A 14,407-nucleotide genomic window follows, 5' to 3' on the forward strand; every position below is an offset into this window, starting at 1 on the left:
CTTGAATGAATATGCACTAAATATTTTGGAAGGAGGGCAGATAAGCAATGCTGTCTAGGTAATAGTATTATTCCCTGGTGGCTACACACTTGGGGTAGAAAAACGATTCAAACAAGCACTACAGTGTTACTGAGGTTACAAATGACCTGGAAAAATACAGTTTCTATGGTTATCATTTAATGAAGACAAGTCTTGCATGTCACACATCTAATACAGTGCTATTTTTATTTCTTTGCAGGTATTGAGACACATGCCTTGTATTAAGTGGATTTTGCATTTTTTTATATTATAGAATTTTAAATACTAATCTTTTATGCAGAAGTTATTCAATTATAGATAGGGGGATGATCAGAACCATACTGCGCACACAGCCAAGTTGGATTTTTCCAGAGACATTGTGTTCTATCTTTTAAAAACTGTTAATTATGGAGATTTAGCACTGTTAATACAAGTTTCTATAGAAAAGGAATATACTGTTCATGTATTTTAAATTAAAAAGCAAATTTCTGGAGTTATCCCATGGCCTTACCTAATCTGAATATATTCACAAGCACTAAATTTTATTCAGAACTCTTCATTACATAATATTCTAAAAATCTGAAGAGCGATTAACTTAAACAGCAATGGAAATCTGGAACAGTAATACTGAAAAGACCAAGGAAGACTAAAATGCTATTTGTTTACATTCTGCAAAACCCAGCCTGGATTAGATAAACAGATGGATTCTTTCTGGATGGAAATATTGCATAAGATTCTGAAATTAAGCGTAGAGGGTGGGAAGTGCAACTGATGTTTTGCTTTTCATCACATTAAAATAATGACTTTCAGTCTTGAAGTATAATCATTGTATTTTTGTGCTCGGTGCACAATTAATAAAAAACAACTCTGAGCAGTGCCACACCCTTGTGATTAAACAGCATTTTCAAAAATATTTAGATAAAACCTGAACAAATCAAATAAACATGTAGGCAGGAAACACTGTTTGGAATGCACTCCCTGCAATGTACTATTAGACAGAGCCAGAAAGCAGCCTAACTTCAGAATTCAGTCAAGCAAAATCTAGTATAATCTCATTACAGCCTTTGCAGTTAATGAAACCTATTTAAATCTCTGACATTCTGATTTTTAGAGCTGATGAAAGCAAAAATTATTTGGTTTATATAACACAAACATATAGAAACGTAAGACTTTATCCTTTAGGTTATCCTAGCTATTTACCATGCAATGCATAATATGAAAAAATTACTCTTCTGCTACTCACTATTGCTCCAGGATTTCAGTAAATATTTGATACTGATTTCAAAGAAGCCTGAATCCTGCTGGCTAGCCATGTCTGCTGCATACAAAGAGACTTCTATGATTCTGAGCAGCTGAAGTGGCAGGTACTATGTATGTAGATGTGACTGTCACCAGTTAGTGATGTAAACGAGGGGTCAGAGGAGGAAATGAAGTCTCCGCAGATCCACTTCTTCCGTTCATGGTAGGTAAGCTCATTAAAAAGAAAAAAAAATATGCTCAACAACAACAAAAACACACCGTGAGATTTTTGTCCTTTGCTCTTCCTCCAGGGCTCGTACTTAACTCTATCTGCAGAGTATTTTATTCCCTCACCCCCTCAGTATGTATTTTCATTTATTCCATTCCACAACTGGGCAAATTTCTTCCGTTCGGTTAAGGCATATGCAGTACCACAGCACTTGTTCCGTAAGGACTGTTAGAGTATCTTCCCGAAGGGTGTCTGAGCTGTGCTTTCAGTAACGTGCAGTCTGCCTGTCTGAAGCTTTTTTTTCCCATCAGAAGCTGACAGCCTGAGCATACGCAACCTCCTCTTGTGAACCAAGTATCAACCTGAAGCCCCACTAAAACCTTCTCTTCTGCAGCTGGAGGAATTTCACACGTACTGTTTAGCTTTAGGAAAAAAACCCAACCTCTAATGAATATCCTCTGCATGCTCTGGTCAGCTGCCCTCCTTCTGCCTGTTTCCAAGAAGAGCACGCTGAACTGTACACAACTGCATCATGCTGCGGTAAAGCAGAGCTGCACCCTTATATCTGATTGCAGTGACGTTGGGGGAAAAAAAAAAAAGGCTCTCCCTCAGCCCAGTTGCACAAGAGAACCACTTCCAAAGCACTAAAAACACAGCATTCAGACTGGCTGCTTCTGCTTTTCTTTCCCTGCTACAGGAAAACGTGTTGACATTTTTTTCTTGATCCGACACCCCCCCCCCCCCTGCTGCCCACCCCCTCCCCCCCCCCAACAAAGATGAGAGGCAGCAAGCTGAATTCATAATGGCAAATAAACCAGAGAGCTCACTGCTTGGTATTCACCTCCAAAAGAGCCATTGAAAATTCTCAGTTTGATGTCATTTTTATCTTGAATAATGTTTTTTTTAAAAAAGGAACTGAATTCACATAAGGAAGTCATGTAAGAAAATGAGGCTGAAGCAATTCACTGCTTGTTAATCTCTCTGTATTTCCTATGAAGTACTTAATTGCTAGCTACTATTCTCATATTCCTAAGGTTTTATTTCAAATAATCACAGTACATCACTATGCATATTTTAATGATAATGAAGAAAAATAAGAAGAATCAGTTTCCCCAGAATTTTTTTGTTTCACATATTCTTGGTGTCATCCTTCCAGATACTATTTCCTGGGAATAACAGTACTTCTTTTCTCATTTAGTGGAATAAATTTCCTGCAGCATCTCATAATTACAGTATCTGAACCAAAATAGAGCTTGTCTGCTGCTACTGCTTCTAAAAACTTTGTCAGCAATTCTATTTGCGCATTATTTTTAGTTTCAGTATGCAGAATATTTGATGTTTGGACGGGAGACAGAGGAACACAGGGGTCACTGAGACCAAACTCCCATGGTTCTCACTGAAAATATGCTAAATGTCTTCTGTAAACATACCTCATCTAGAGATAAGGTTTTGTGTCCTCACTAATGGAAAGCAGTTGTAGAAACTCACTTTATAAACCTTCTTTCAGTTCCTAAATGAAGTTGACTCAAAATCAGTTTACACCCTTTCATGAACATGGCCTATCAGAAATGTTCAGATTATCTCAGGTTTGATCTCACTAGCTATTAAAGAGATCTGATCAGCTCTTCCTCCCTATACTGTTAAATATTATCCCACTGTTGTCAATTTGGGCCCCCAATTTTCTTTCCTGGGGACCTGCTATCCCCCTGCCCGACAATGCCTCCTCATTGTACCACCTTCAACCAGCACACTCCAATTTTTTACAATTAAAGTTAAATTTAATACCAAATACGGCAAGTCCCAAGGACCTTGGACTGATGACTTCCTACCATCCCACTAATTGATTTTTCAGCAGATACAATGCCAGGTAGGTTTGGAAGTTTGCTGCATTAATTCCTATGTTCCAGGATTTAAGTAATAGTTTCCCCTGTGGTGCTACATCAAATGCTTTTCTGAAGATGACTGATATATAAATTATATCACAATTCTCTGGCTGAAAATAACAATATAAGGTTAATCTGCAAATAGTTGTCTTTCCTAAATCTGAATTGGATTTTATCCAATTTTCAATTAAATCCACACCTTTAAATATCATCTTCTACCAAATTCTGTTTCAAAGCCTTGAGTGTGGCTGAGGTCAAGCAGCCTCTCTGTTGGTAGAGCTCATTTTCCCCCCCTAAATTCTGTGGTTTATATTTACAAGGCAGAATCTCTCTTGTGGTAAATTCACCGAAGTTTTATTACCTGAGCTGCAACTTCATATGCCTACTCTTCTGTTATTACGAACGCAAAGTCATCTGTTTTTTGTAATGTGAGTTTGAAGATCTTTGATGGTTTTTTCCACCTCATAATTGATTTTGGGGTTTGTTTGTACTATTACACCTGCCTCTGTTCCTCTACAAGACCCCATCCTTATGGAAATAAAGGCAAGGCATACACTTAGTTAGTACTTGTATCTTATTCTTACTCTATCTCTCATCTTCACTGGATAATGGACCCTTTAAAATTGATGTTCCTGTGTCAAAATAGCAAAGGACCAAGGACCTTTAACCATTTGCTTTTAATCCCTTCACATGTTCTTACTAAGATGAACTTCTGATAGTGCTCATTTTAAACTGACACCCTCTAACCGCCAAGCCCCAACCGTCTTCGCTAACAATGCAGCTGGGGACTCTTCCAATAACTCTGCAGTCCTTTTCCATAGAATGGTGGAGCCTTCAATGAAATGACTGGGAGATCAGTTTAAAACAAACAGAAGACAGCGTTTCTTTCTTCAGGAAGTTGTGAGTTTCTGGAACTTGGTGTTACTGGAAGTCGTGGAGTTAGACTGCATTAGCAGCTCCAAAATGCTGATAATAAACACAAGTTTGGGTCTATAAAGGATGCCGAAAGGACCAGGCAGGAAAGTACTCCCCTCTAACACCCCTAATACAGCAATGCACACCCTGGGGTGTGTGAGGGTGGGCTGCAGAAAGTGGCTGTGCCCATGTGCACTGTTGCCAAATGGCATCTTCTATTGCTGCTGTCAGGAGAATACCAGGTGAGATGGGTGACTGGTGGGACCCTGTGGGATGCTCCTGAGGGTCTCACATTTCTCTCCCAGGCAGAATGAAAAGTTCAAAGTTAGTTTCAGTGCTTTCTAGTCAAAAAAATTTTAGACATCCCCTGTAGGCAAGTACCTGATTTCTTCACTGTCACTAACCAGTTCCTTCTATTTCTCACAGTTTGTCTTTCAAAACTGCAGGCCTATCCTTGCTTATCTCAAATCAGCTTGTAGGGAACACGATCCAATAATGTTCCTGTCACATGTCCTGCTTGGTCTTCACCAGTTATCAAGTCTAACCAGCACAATCTCTTCTTGGCTTTGTGATCATTTGGTGAAGAAATAAATGGGCTATCACAGCCAAGGATATCTGGATTTGACTACTGCAAGTAGAGTTTGTGTCCGAGATGTTGAAGTATCACCCAATGCCTACTGGCACTTCCCTGTGAACTACCATTAAAAAGGCTATAGCTACATTCAGCTTTCTGTCTAGGAGTGCCAGATCTCCTAGGACCTTTCTTACTGACTTTTCTCCAAAATGATTTGGAGCCAAAGTAATTCCATTTCATGTATAGCAGTCTTTTTTTTTTTTTTTTAACATTGCATTAATATTAACAATAATATACAGTACAGAATCTCACTGCTTTCACCTTTTAGTATTCTTTCTGAAGAACACGTTTACATATTGTGCACTTCCACTGACAATATGCTGTCGTACTAAAATATTGAAAACTTAATGGATGTCTTAAGACAAAGCATATTGAAGAAAAATGCCACCACTCTCAGATTGTTTATTTTTAGCAATGTATGCAAGAGTTCATACAGAATACAACTTTTACATTATGCTTCCTGATCTCACAGTTGTACTCAGGAGAGGTACGGACTAAGAAACTGCTTTCAGTCCACAGAGCAGTCTAATGAGCCACAAGAGGATAAACTGCCCCACTACTTCAATACAGGTGTTTGCAGCACAGTATTCAATACTATTGTTAAAATTTACTTCAGGGTTGATAGTCCTCCATTAACAGTTCTGCTTTAGAAAGTACCGCCCAGAACATAAACGCGTCTGAATTTAACTTTTGCTCTGACAGCTGCTTTAAAATTAAAAGCGCAACCAGTTAAAATCTTACCAATTTCTACCATTACATAATCATAAAATATTTTTTAAAAAAACTTTTAAATGCTGAACTTAATTTAAATATTTGCCAGTCTAAATTTGCTCAAATAGGACATTCCCCAAATAATATCAAGGTTTTGCTCCCATTTTGAAAACACTCCTAAACCAGGTATAACACACTGAGATGCTAGAAACAGCAGCATTCCAATCTAGTGCTCTGAACTTATTTTACAGAGGCTGACAAGACTAAGAAGTTTTGAAGTTATACAGCTTCCACTTTAATTCTTGTTGACTTTACGATACTTAGAATTTAATCATGTATTCCAGGTTGTGAAATATAGACAGGGATAATCTGTCTAAGCTTTTTGATTATGGATATTACAGTCTTACATATTTAAAAATATAGTGGGCTTCTTTTTATGATATTGCTACATGGGAGTTTATGATAAATTAATGACAATGTAACAGTTTTTTCACCACAGGAAATCACAGATCTGTAATGTAAGGCTTTTCATGTTTCTACTGTGATGAAGCATCTGCTGGTACCTATGCTAACAACAGAATTGTTTCAATTACAAACACTTAGATGTAACTCAAACTCCACATTCATGACATGTAGTACACCTTCTATTCTCTCATCTGTTTTCTGAGACCAGTGGTAGCACATACCCAAGAGTCTTGGGTACCCGGCTTATACCCTTCTCTGGCTGAACAAAGTCTGTGGAGTTTCCAAGCTCCAACTTGAAAAAACAGGTTGGGAGAAGCTGTTCGTCAGCACGGTCGGAAGTGTTCTCAGGAGAACACTGCATGAACAGCTATTTTCATTGCAAAACATACGAAAAATAGACTTCCAAAACTTTCACTCAGTAAAAGAAAAAGAATAACAAAAATACAGACCGCTGGAGGTATTCACAGTATCTATCTTGAGGCATCCAGCTCAGATGCCTACACTGGGAGGTGAGTGCCTTCAGCATGACTCAAGAGTTCCCTAGAGTTCCAGTACAGAGCACAACTATTTTCCAGAGCAGCCTATTTCTCTTCACTGTCTACACATGATACTTATGGTAACTACTTTTGTAAATCAGGTACTTTATTTAGATTCTTAATATTTAGTGGTATAGGTACCCATTTAGTTTACATGTTTAGTGACTACTACTTGTAACAGTCATATGGGCAGTTTAGTCATCTTATGTTCTGAGCAATGCTTGCAGGAATCCTTAAAAAAGCACATGGATATATGAATATAGCACAGTCCTGGCACAATCTTTCAGGGCTCATTTTAGCTTGGCATGAAAGGACTTACTTGGCTTTTGCAATTTGAACTCTTCACACTCTGAGGCTAAATGCAAAGAATAGCTGAAGGCCTCTAAGGGATAACAACAGTAACAAAACAAGTATAAACTATAGATTTAAATGTTGTACACATAATTTTTTTCCTAGCATTCACACACTGATTGTCTTCTAGTTGCAGAAACCAGTGGGTAGAACAGTGTGTTCCATATTCATTGCTAACAGAATGAGTCTTTTAACTTATGTAGCAGATGATTACATTTTTGATCTCTAAGGACTTTCATTCAAAGTCCATCAATAAACCACAGAGTATTTATGAGTGCATAAATACCTGCTAACAGTATAAAGTCTCTCCTTGGTCTGCAGTGATACATCTTTATAACCCAGTCTCCTACAGTACCATCCTGCAAGACAGGGGCACTTCATCTTTAATCTAGCAAAAAACTTAAGAAAAATACATTTTATTTGCCCAGCTTGTGCGTAATACCTAGCCTCTACCTTTGCTAGGTGTCAATCGTTCTGCTCCTGCCCAGCTCCCCACAGCTTCCAGGTAGTGAAGCGGACAAAGATCCCAAAAGCCAAAAGTAGCATTACTGAACTGCTGGAAATTTTAACATGGTTTTTGATTGTGTGTGGCTTCACCAAGTCATACAGCTTTTCCTCCTTAATTTGGGTCAGATGCTATGTCCTTTTTAGCTGGATAGTGCTGTATGCTTTATTATACCTGTGTCTCTGATTTCCACGGAATCTGCTTTGATTTACACTGTTATCGTTTATATTAAAGTATGTCTGGCTGGAGTTTTTCCCCCAAAGAATAAGGGCTGCTTATTAGGGTCTCTGTGGGTTGAGTATGATCTAGTCCTTTGGGGCAAAATAAAGCAACCCTACAAAGAATGATTTCCAGATCAATTTGATTCCAGCACAGAACACACCTGTTCTGCCACAGATGTAAACAAAAATAATCTATTCTTATTATCGCATCCTGGCATATATTGTATCACATTCATGATTTCACATTCCTTTCTGTAATAAAACTACTTGGAACTTCTTTATGAACTACTCTTGAAAAGACTGCGCTAGCTTTCAGATGGATACTGGCCATAGTGGAATGGTATTAAGGTGCCTAAATATGTCTACTGAGATTATAGATACCCTAGGGTATGTGAGCTATTCACAAAGACTGGCAGATATGACATCAGACCTACATTAGATCCACTTTTCTGAAGTAGCTGAAGGCTTTCTCCCAGACACCTATGTTTAGGTACCCAATTTGCTCTCTTTGGTTTCAGGAGGAAAGAAAGAAAAAATGAAAAAAATCACATGACTTTGTATTATTTGTGAAGCAACAAGGCCACGTATAAATCAGAAATTGAAAAGGAATAATATTTTTACATTTAAGCAGAAACCCCCACAGTATTTACACGTAGGAAGTTTATTTTCTTCAACGTGGCATTTGTTGAGTTGGTGCACTTCTTTCCTTATATTAAAATATTTACATTTTTTTTGCTTTTCTTATTACACCTTACATAACAGAAAAAAATTCAAGCCAAGCATTAACAAAGCAGCTTGTACACATGCTTTACTAATGCTCTCAGTTAAAAGGAGTATCAAAATTGTTATCTAAATCAACCAAACTCATGTACCTATAACGTCCCGTGATTTAGCAAGGTACAATAAACATAGCACTGCACAAAATAAGATTTCATTAAGCAAACCTCATTTATTGTGATAAACTCCGAATAAAGCAACAGAAATCCTGCTTGGTTTATGCCTCGCTAGTTTTGCCGCACCATTTTGTTTTGCCTTGTGTTTGCAACAGACTGATAAGATATTGCCACCTAGTGATGAAAGCAAAACAAGCAGAAGCAGTAAAACAGTAATCCACGGGGAATACATGTTTACGTTTTAAACTGTGACAGAATGGAAGATAGGAGAACAGAAATGAAGCACATGCCTGTATGTATTTCTGCAGAAAGGATATCAGGCAATTTGGGTACAATTATATAAAATATAATAGGCTTTCATAGAAGCCTAGTAAATGGCATTTAATAAGTAAAATATTTTAATAGATACATGATAGATTCATGTATCACCCCGCTCCCATCCTCAGCTTCTTCAGTGAATTCGTAAGAGTAATTAAATAAATTGTAAGGAGTTCGTGACTTATCTGTAAATAACAAATGATAACTACCTAGGCATTTTGCAGAAGATTAGTTAATGCTGGAATTATGCCTTCAAGATTCAAAGTGCTATTACCCTTCTCTTGACTTTGCTTTGGAGATGTCAAACTGCCATGTCCTATTAGGAATCCACTGTTCACTTCTGAATTTCTCTCTAGCCCAACAGTCTCTGGAAGCATCAGCCAGCCAGGAAGAAATTTCATTTGTCCAGACCTACTGTACACATGCTAAAAATATACCATCATATAAACCACTTCAAACTCTGCGCCGCTACCACTGGGGCACGGATGCAGGCAACACTGATGCAAGAAATACTGCTGTGCAAGTAAAAATTCAGCCTGCGTCCTGCAGGCAGCAGCAGGCTTGAAGAGTAACTTGAATTGTCTTTTCTTCCCGCTCTTCAGCTTAGTTTTCTGGCACCATCCCTAAACAAGCTGTTTTCCATTACTGGAATCCTATAAACTTACTTCCTTCTCAGTTTTGTTACAAACCCTTATCTATAGTTTAGAGACAAGATTACATAGCATACTCTCTAAACGTCCCAGCATGTGTCAGAACTTCCTCACAGCAGGAAATTTCCAAACAGCCACTGACAGTGCCTCTAATTCTGGGTGCTGGCTTCAGAGACCAGATTTAGTAACTGAACCCCATCCACACACTCAAAGCATAATTTGCATTAAGTAATTTATGCCTAAGGGATTGGTACCAGGTCATGCAGAGCCTAGGACAGACGAAAGGCAGAGGTTATGGCTCTCCCTCTTTTCCTCGAGTTACGGAGTTTTGTTACACAATGCACAGACTGAACCCCCAAATATTCAAAAATGTAGGGCCACAATTAGGTTGTAATTACAACCTCTTCCACTTCCCTTCTGTGATGTAGTTACATGTCTTCTACCCTCCTCACAGCAAGCGCTGTGGGACGTCAAAGTAGAAGCCAGGAAGGGGAAGCACTGGAGCATGCCCATCTAGATATTGGAAGGACTGGAAGGGACCTTTAAAGATCATCCAGTGCAACCCCCTGCCATGGGCAGGGACACCTTTCACTAGATCAGGTTACTTAAAGCAACCTGCTTGTTTCTAGAGGGTCTCTAGGGATCACTAACAATTACTGCATGTCACTGTAGCTGAGATCATAAGACTTCTCAGCTTTTCTTCTCCTCATTCTTGTGCTCACCGTTAGCATGCATGCCCTGAGATTCAGGCACAGATTTCCCTCTCCTCTCCCAGGGCTATGGAGCGAGGGCAAATCCCTCTCCCCCCTCCCTCCCCAGGCATGAAGAAGGCAGCCAGCTGGGAACCTGCCTTGAAAAAGGAAAAGCTACTGACTCTTCAGAGGGATGCCCGAGATGTGATGGGAAGCAGACAAGGAGGGGGCTGTACCCACTGGGAGTGATGAGCTGATGCCAAAACCAAGGCGTTCCTGGCCCAAACACAGACCACATCATATGCTTTAGTCTTCCTGATTTTGTCTCCCTTGTAGAATGACATGTTCAAAATAAGAATCTTCCACAAGATACTTCCCTGTAACATGCTGCATGTGTATGATGTTTCATTGATTATCTAATTAGGAGGAGGAATTTTCAGTGCAGTAGTTCCAATTTGCTCTAAAATACTAGTCCACCCCTCAGACAGTTCTTATCTCAATGTATGCACTTCTTACAGTGTGATTTTTAACACAAATGTTTTCCTGAATCTCAAATACGTTAACAGCTATATTTTCTTTCTCTTAATTCTGCCACAGCAGTTCTTAAACCTTTCCCTGACTTTAAATAAGATGCTCTGAATGATAAGCTACTTGCTTACTTGTTCTTTTTTTAAACTTTCCTTTCCATTCTCTAGTTTTGTCTTTAATTATTAACACTTCTTCCTTTCTGGCTGACCTATTTGGATACTCACACCTCAATGTTTTCATTACTCTGTGGAAAGGTATCCTTCTGCTTATGTCCCTTGGCTCCACTAGCAACATCAACTTTAGGAGTTGATTTTTTACTTCTCTAATAAAATGAGAAAAAATGTCGGAAGGGTTTCAACCACTTTCTATCTACTACAGATCAAGATGAGATGGACGTGGGATCAGACTGTACTACATTTGCTGCCTCTCACATCTTCCTATGAGATATTGCACTCTGCCCACTGTCAGAGAGAAGCTGTCGCACCAGCCAGGTATCGGGTCTGAGCTGGCACACGTGTGCCCATGCAACATAAACACCCCCACAGTTCCCTCAGATGGGTCTTATGCATACAGCATTCACTCTGAATCATTCAAAAAAAATGCTACCTCTGGCAATACCTCCATAAGAATTACCTGGCTGAAACAAGGAGACTGAGCACCATCAGGATTACCTGACCTTGGATAACTAACAACAAATTTTACCACTCTTTCACTAATGAAGTATCACATCATCACCACATCATCACCCCTGCCCAAATCACTTCCCTGGCAGGTACTGCCACATACTGTCTCAAACAAGACTGTACATCCTTCAGAGGAGGACTCAGGCCTTGCTGTAAGTAAAGTGCTTGGCATAGCTGAAGCCCTGCCTCATTATAGGACAAGGAGCTTTTTTTCTCATTTTACTCAAAAGTGCTAACAGAAAGATTCAAATTTCAGGTTCAGGTAGCTCAGACCAGCACTACCTCCAGGTAGAACAGGGACCTAATGACTCAGCTGGAAAACATCTGCAACTTTTAAAACTTCTTTTTTGTTTCAAGGTGGGAAGAAGTAAAGCTTCAAAAATCAGGATTACCTAAGAATTCATGCCAGCTGGTAGACCAAAAAAAAATATTTTCTTTCCCTGACGGCAGCTTATAAACAGGGCATGCACATGAACACACACGTCTTAGCTCACTTGATACCCTTAATAGCTAGGCTGTCAATCACCATGCCCTTCATCCGTTTGAAAATATTTCTGTATATCCAAAGTAAACATAAACAGCTATCAGCACAAATCTTCAAGACTCAAACCACTGGCTGTGAGAGAGTGTCAGGAAAAAATCAGGCCATATGATTTTACCGTGAAATTTCTGTTTCTCTTGGTCGTTTTTCCCTCACATTCCTTCTCATGTGCAGATGACCCTTTGGTTACAGCTCCTGCCTTAGCACTCTCCTGTTACTACTAGAAGTTATTTCCTCTGTTCTTTGAAGAACTGATGCCAGTAAACCATCTCAAGTTGCTGAAGGGAAGGTGTCTTGTTTTATGTAGTTTTGAAATCTCTTTCCATATAATCCTCCTAGGCCAGCACTGGTGAGACACAGCATACAGGGTTTGCTATGTAATACCATTACTTGCATGACAGCATGCTCCGATGCTGGCCAGATAGGAGGTAACACTTCAGTTTAAAAAACCAAAATCTCACTGGTATTACATAACAACACTTGTTCTGAATTGCAAAATCTTTTTTCTATTTTAAGGACACGTTGTTTCAGCTTTTGAAGTAAGCTGTGGCAGGAGAGATCTCAATTTTAGAGAGAAAGTTTTTCTTTGCTGTTTTTTCCCCCCTCAACATGGTACTATTTAACTGATGAGCACTTGTGCAAGGGCTCTCCCTTGCTGTGGTGAAGGTTTTGCAACAGCAACAGTTCCATCTGGGTGCAGGCAATAGATTAATAGAGCTCTAGCATCCTCCAACTTTTGCTTCTCTATAGAAGCACCTGTGTCCTCACAGAGGCGAAGTGAAACATACACGCAGTCTTTGTAATTGGGTCTTTTATATGCTTCGAAGTCCATCCCTTCCTGCTAATCTAACATCATCTTGGTTTTCTGAGAACTAAGAGGTCTAACACACCTCCTTGCTTATGCTGGAAAAAAACAAATTACCTTCTTCCTGTTTAAGAAGGTAATGTTACTCAGGGTTTCTCTCATGCTACATTTCAATGGAAATTGCAATTTAGTGAAAAAAAAGTACAAAACAAAACTTCAGAATCTGCTTTTTGTTAACTAACAGGAAAAAATGCTATCTTGGGCTTAGTAGCCAAGGAAGAAAGTACGAAAAGATCAGTAAGACTTAAAACTAAATTATTTCCTACTAAAGACAGTAGTAATTATAGTACTTTAACTACACTTAAAATGATTAATGATTTTGAGCCACCACAGTCTGCATTTTCAAAGGCATTTAGCTCCTGAAATATCTAACTGTTGCTTTGTAGATTACTAAGTGTCTAATCTGGTTAAGTATCAAACTCCAAGTACTTGTTTGCCCACTGCATTATTAAAGGCTTTGAAAATCTAATTTTTTTTGAAGTTATTAAAATGAGTAGATTTCATGCTCATCCATGTTTTTTCTTTCACCAGATCAGAAGAGAAAAACAGGTTCTTTCTTTTTCATCTTTGGATTGGCTTCTCAGCCATGAAATGAAATCTAAAATAAACGACATATAACTGAAAGCAATCCACTGACACAGAATACTTTTATTCAAGTATTTGAATATGATGCTTAGATCTGGAGAAAACCCAGTTAACTTTTATAACAACTGAATTCATAAGGGAATGGTGGTAATAAAAAATAACAACTCCAGCAGGATTCACCTGCTTTGAAATCTTTCAGTGGAGCTGCAAGCGGTGCTGGGCTGAAGTTCTGGGTGTGGAACTTGAGCTCGTGCTCAGTCAGATACTTGCGTTTAGTGACACCATATCCTCCCAACTCACACAGGGCACTAATGCACGAACCTTGCCTGAACTCTTCCATAGATCAAGGGAGGTCATCGCTAGGTACTGACTAATTCAGTGAACTGAAAACATAGCATCAGCACAGACAGAATCCTTCATAAAGCAGAAACTTCCCCATGAATATAAAGATACTTCTTCCACTTCTGACAATATGACAGATTTGACCCAGGGTGCACTTTCATTTTTTACTTACACCAATTTAAGATTGTGTTCCTGTTGGAAAAGCTGTGAAGTTCTTCCATCCTCTGTCTTTCCCCCATAATTTCCATTAGGTCTCCTTATGGTGGAACTAGTTAGGAGCAGAAATTTGATTTGGGTGGGGGGTGTGTGTGTTTTTAGGAATACAGTTGGGGCTAAAGTGTCACCTTGAGCTGATGCATGAGTCTCACCACAGAAGCACATGATCACTATAGTCAACACAAAGGAGGCTGCATGAGTGTTTAGGTGGGGAAAAGCAGCAAAGGGAAATGTTTCTAAATTGAAAAAAAAAATGTTGAAAAAAAGATGTACCTTTCATAGGTATTATGTCGTTAAATAGCTTTCCCTACTGCTCACACGCATTTGCAAACACTTGTAACAGGCATTGCGTTTTACAGTAAGAGATTCTTCCAAGCCACTTCTCTG

The 14,407-nt window shown here is 39.0% G+C and overlaps 1 protein-coding gene across 4 annotated transcripts in view; it reads right to left on the bottom strand.

The window, feature by feature from the left end:
• Window positions 1-14,407, bottom strand: part of FRY (FRY microtubule binding protein) — a 247,907-nt gene that overhangs the window by 172,300 nt on the left and 61,200 nt on the right. Inside the window, exon 1 of one of the 4 annotated variants that reach the window (XM_027792033.2) lies at window positions 1,262-2,010. The exons of 1 other annotated variant lie outside the window; for it this stretch is intronic. In XM_027792033.2, the coding sequence (XP_027647834.2) occupies window positions 1,262-1,331 (70 nt within the window). In that variant the 5' untranslated portion in view covers window positions 1,332-2,010. Of the gene's footprint in view, window positions 1-1,261; window positions 2,011-14,407 lie in introns of those variants that run through there. 2 more of the 4 variants (XM_055802395.1, XM_005241167.4) reach the window with 2 other exon arrangements.

This window comes from Falco peregrinus, chromosome 4, assembly GCF_023634155.1.
Source record: "Falco peregrinus isolate bFalPer1 chromosome 4, bFalPer1.pri, whole genome shotgun sequence".
NCBI classification, from domain to species: Eukaryota; Metazoa; Chordata; class Aves; order Falconiformes; family Falconidae; genus Falco; species Falco peregrinus.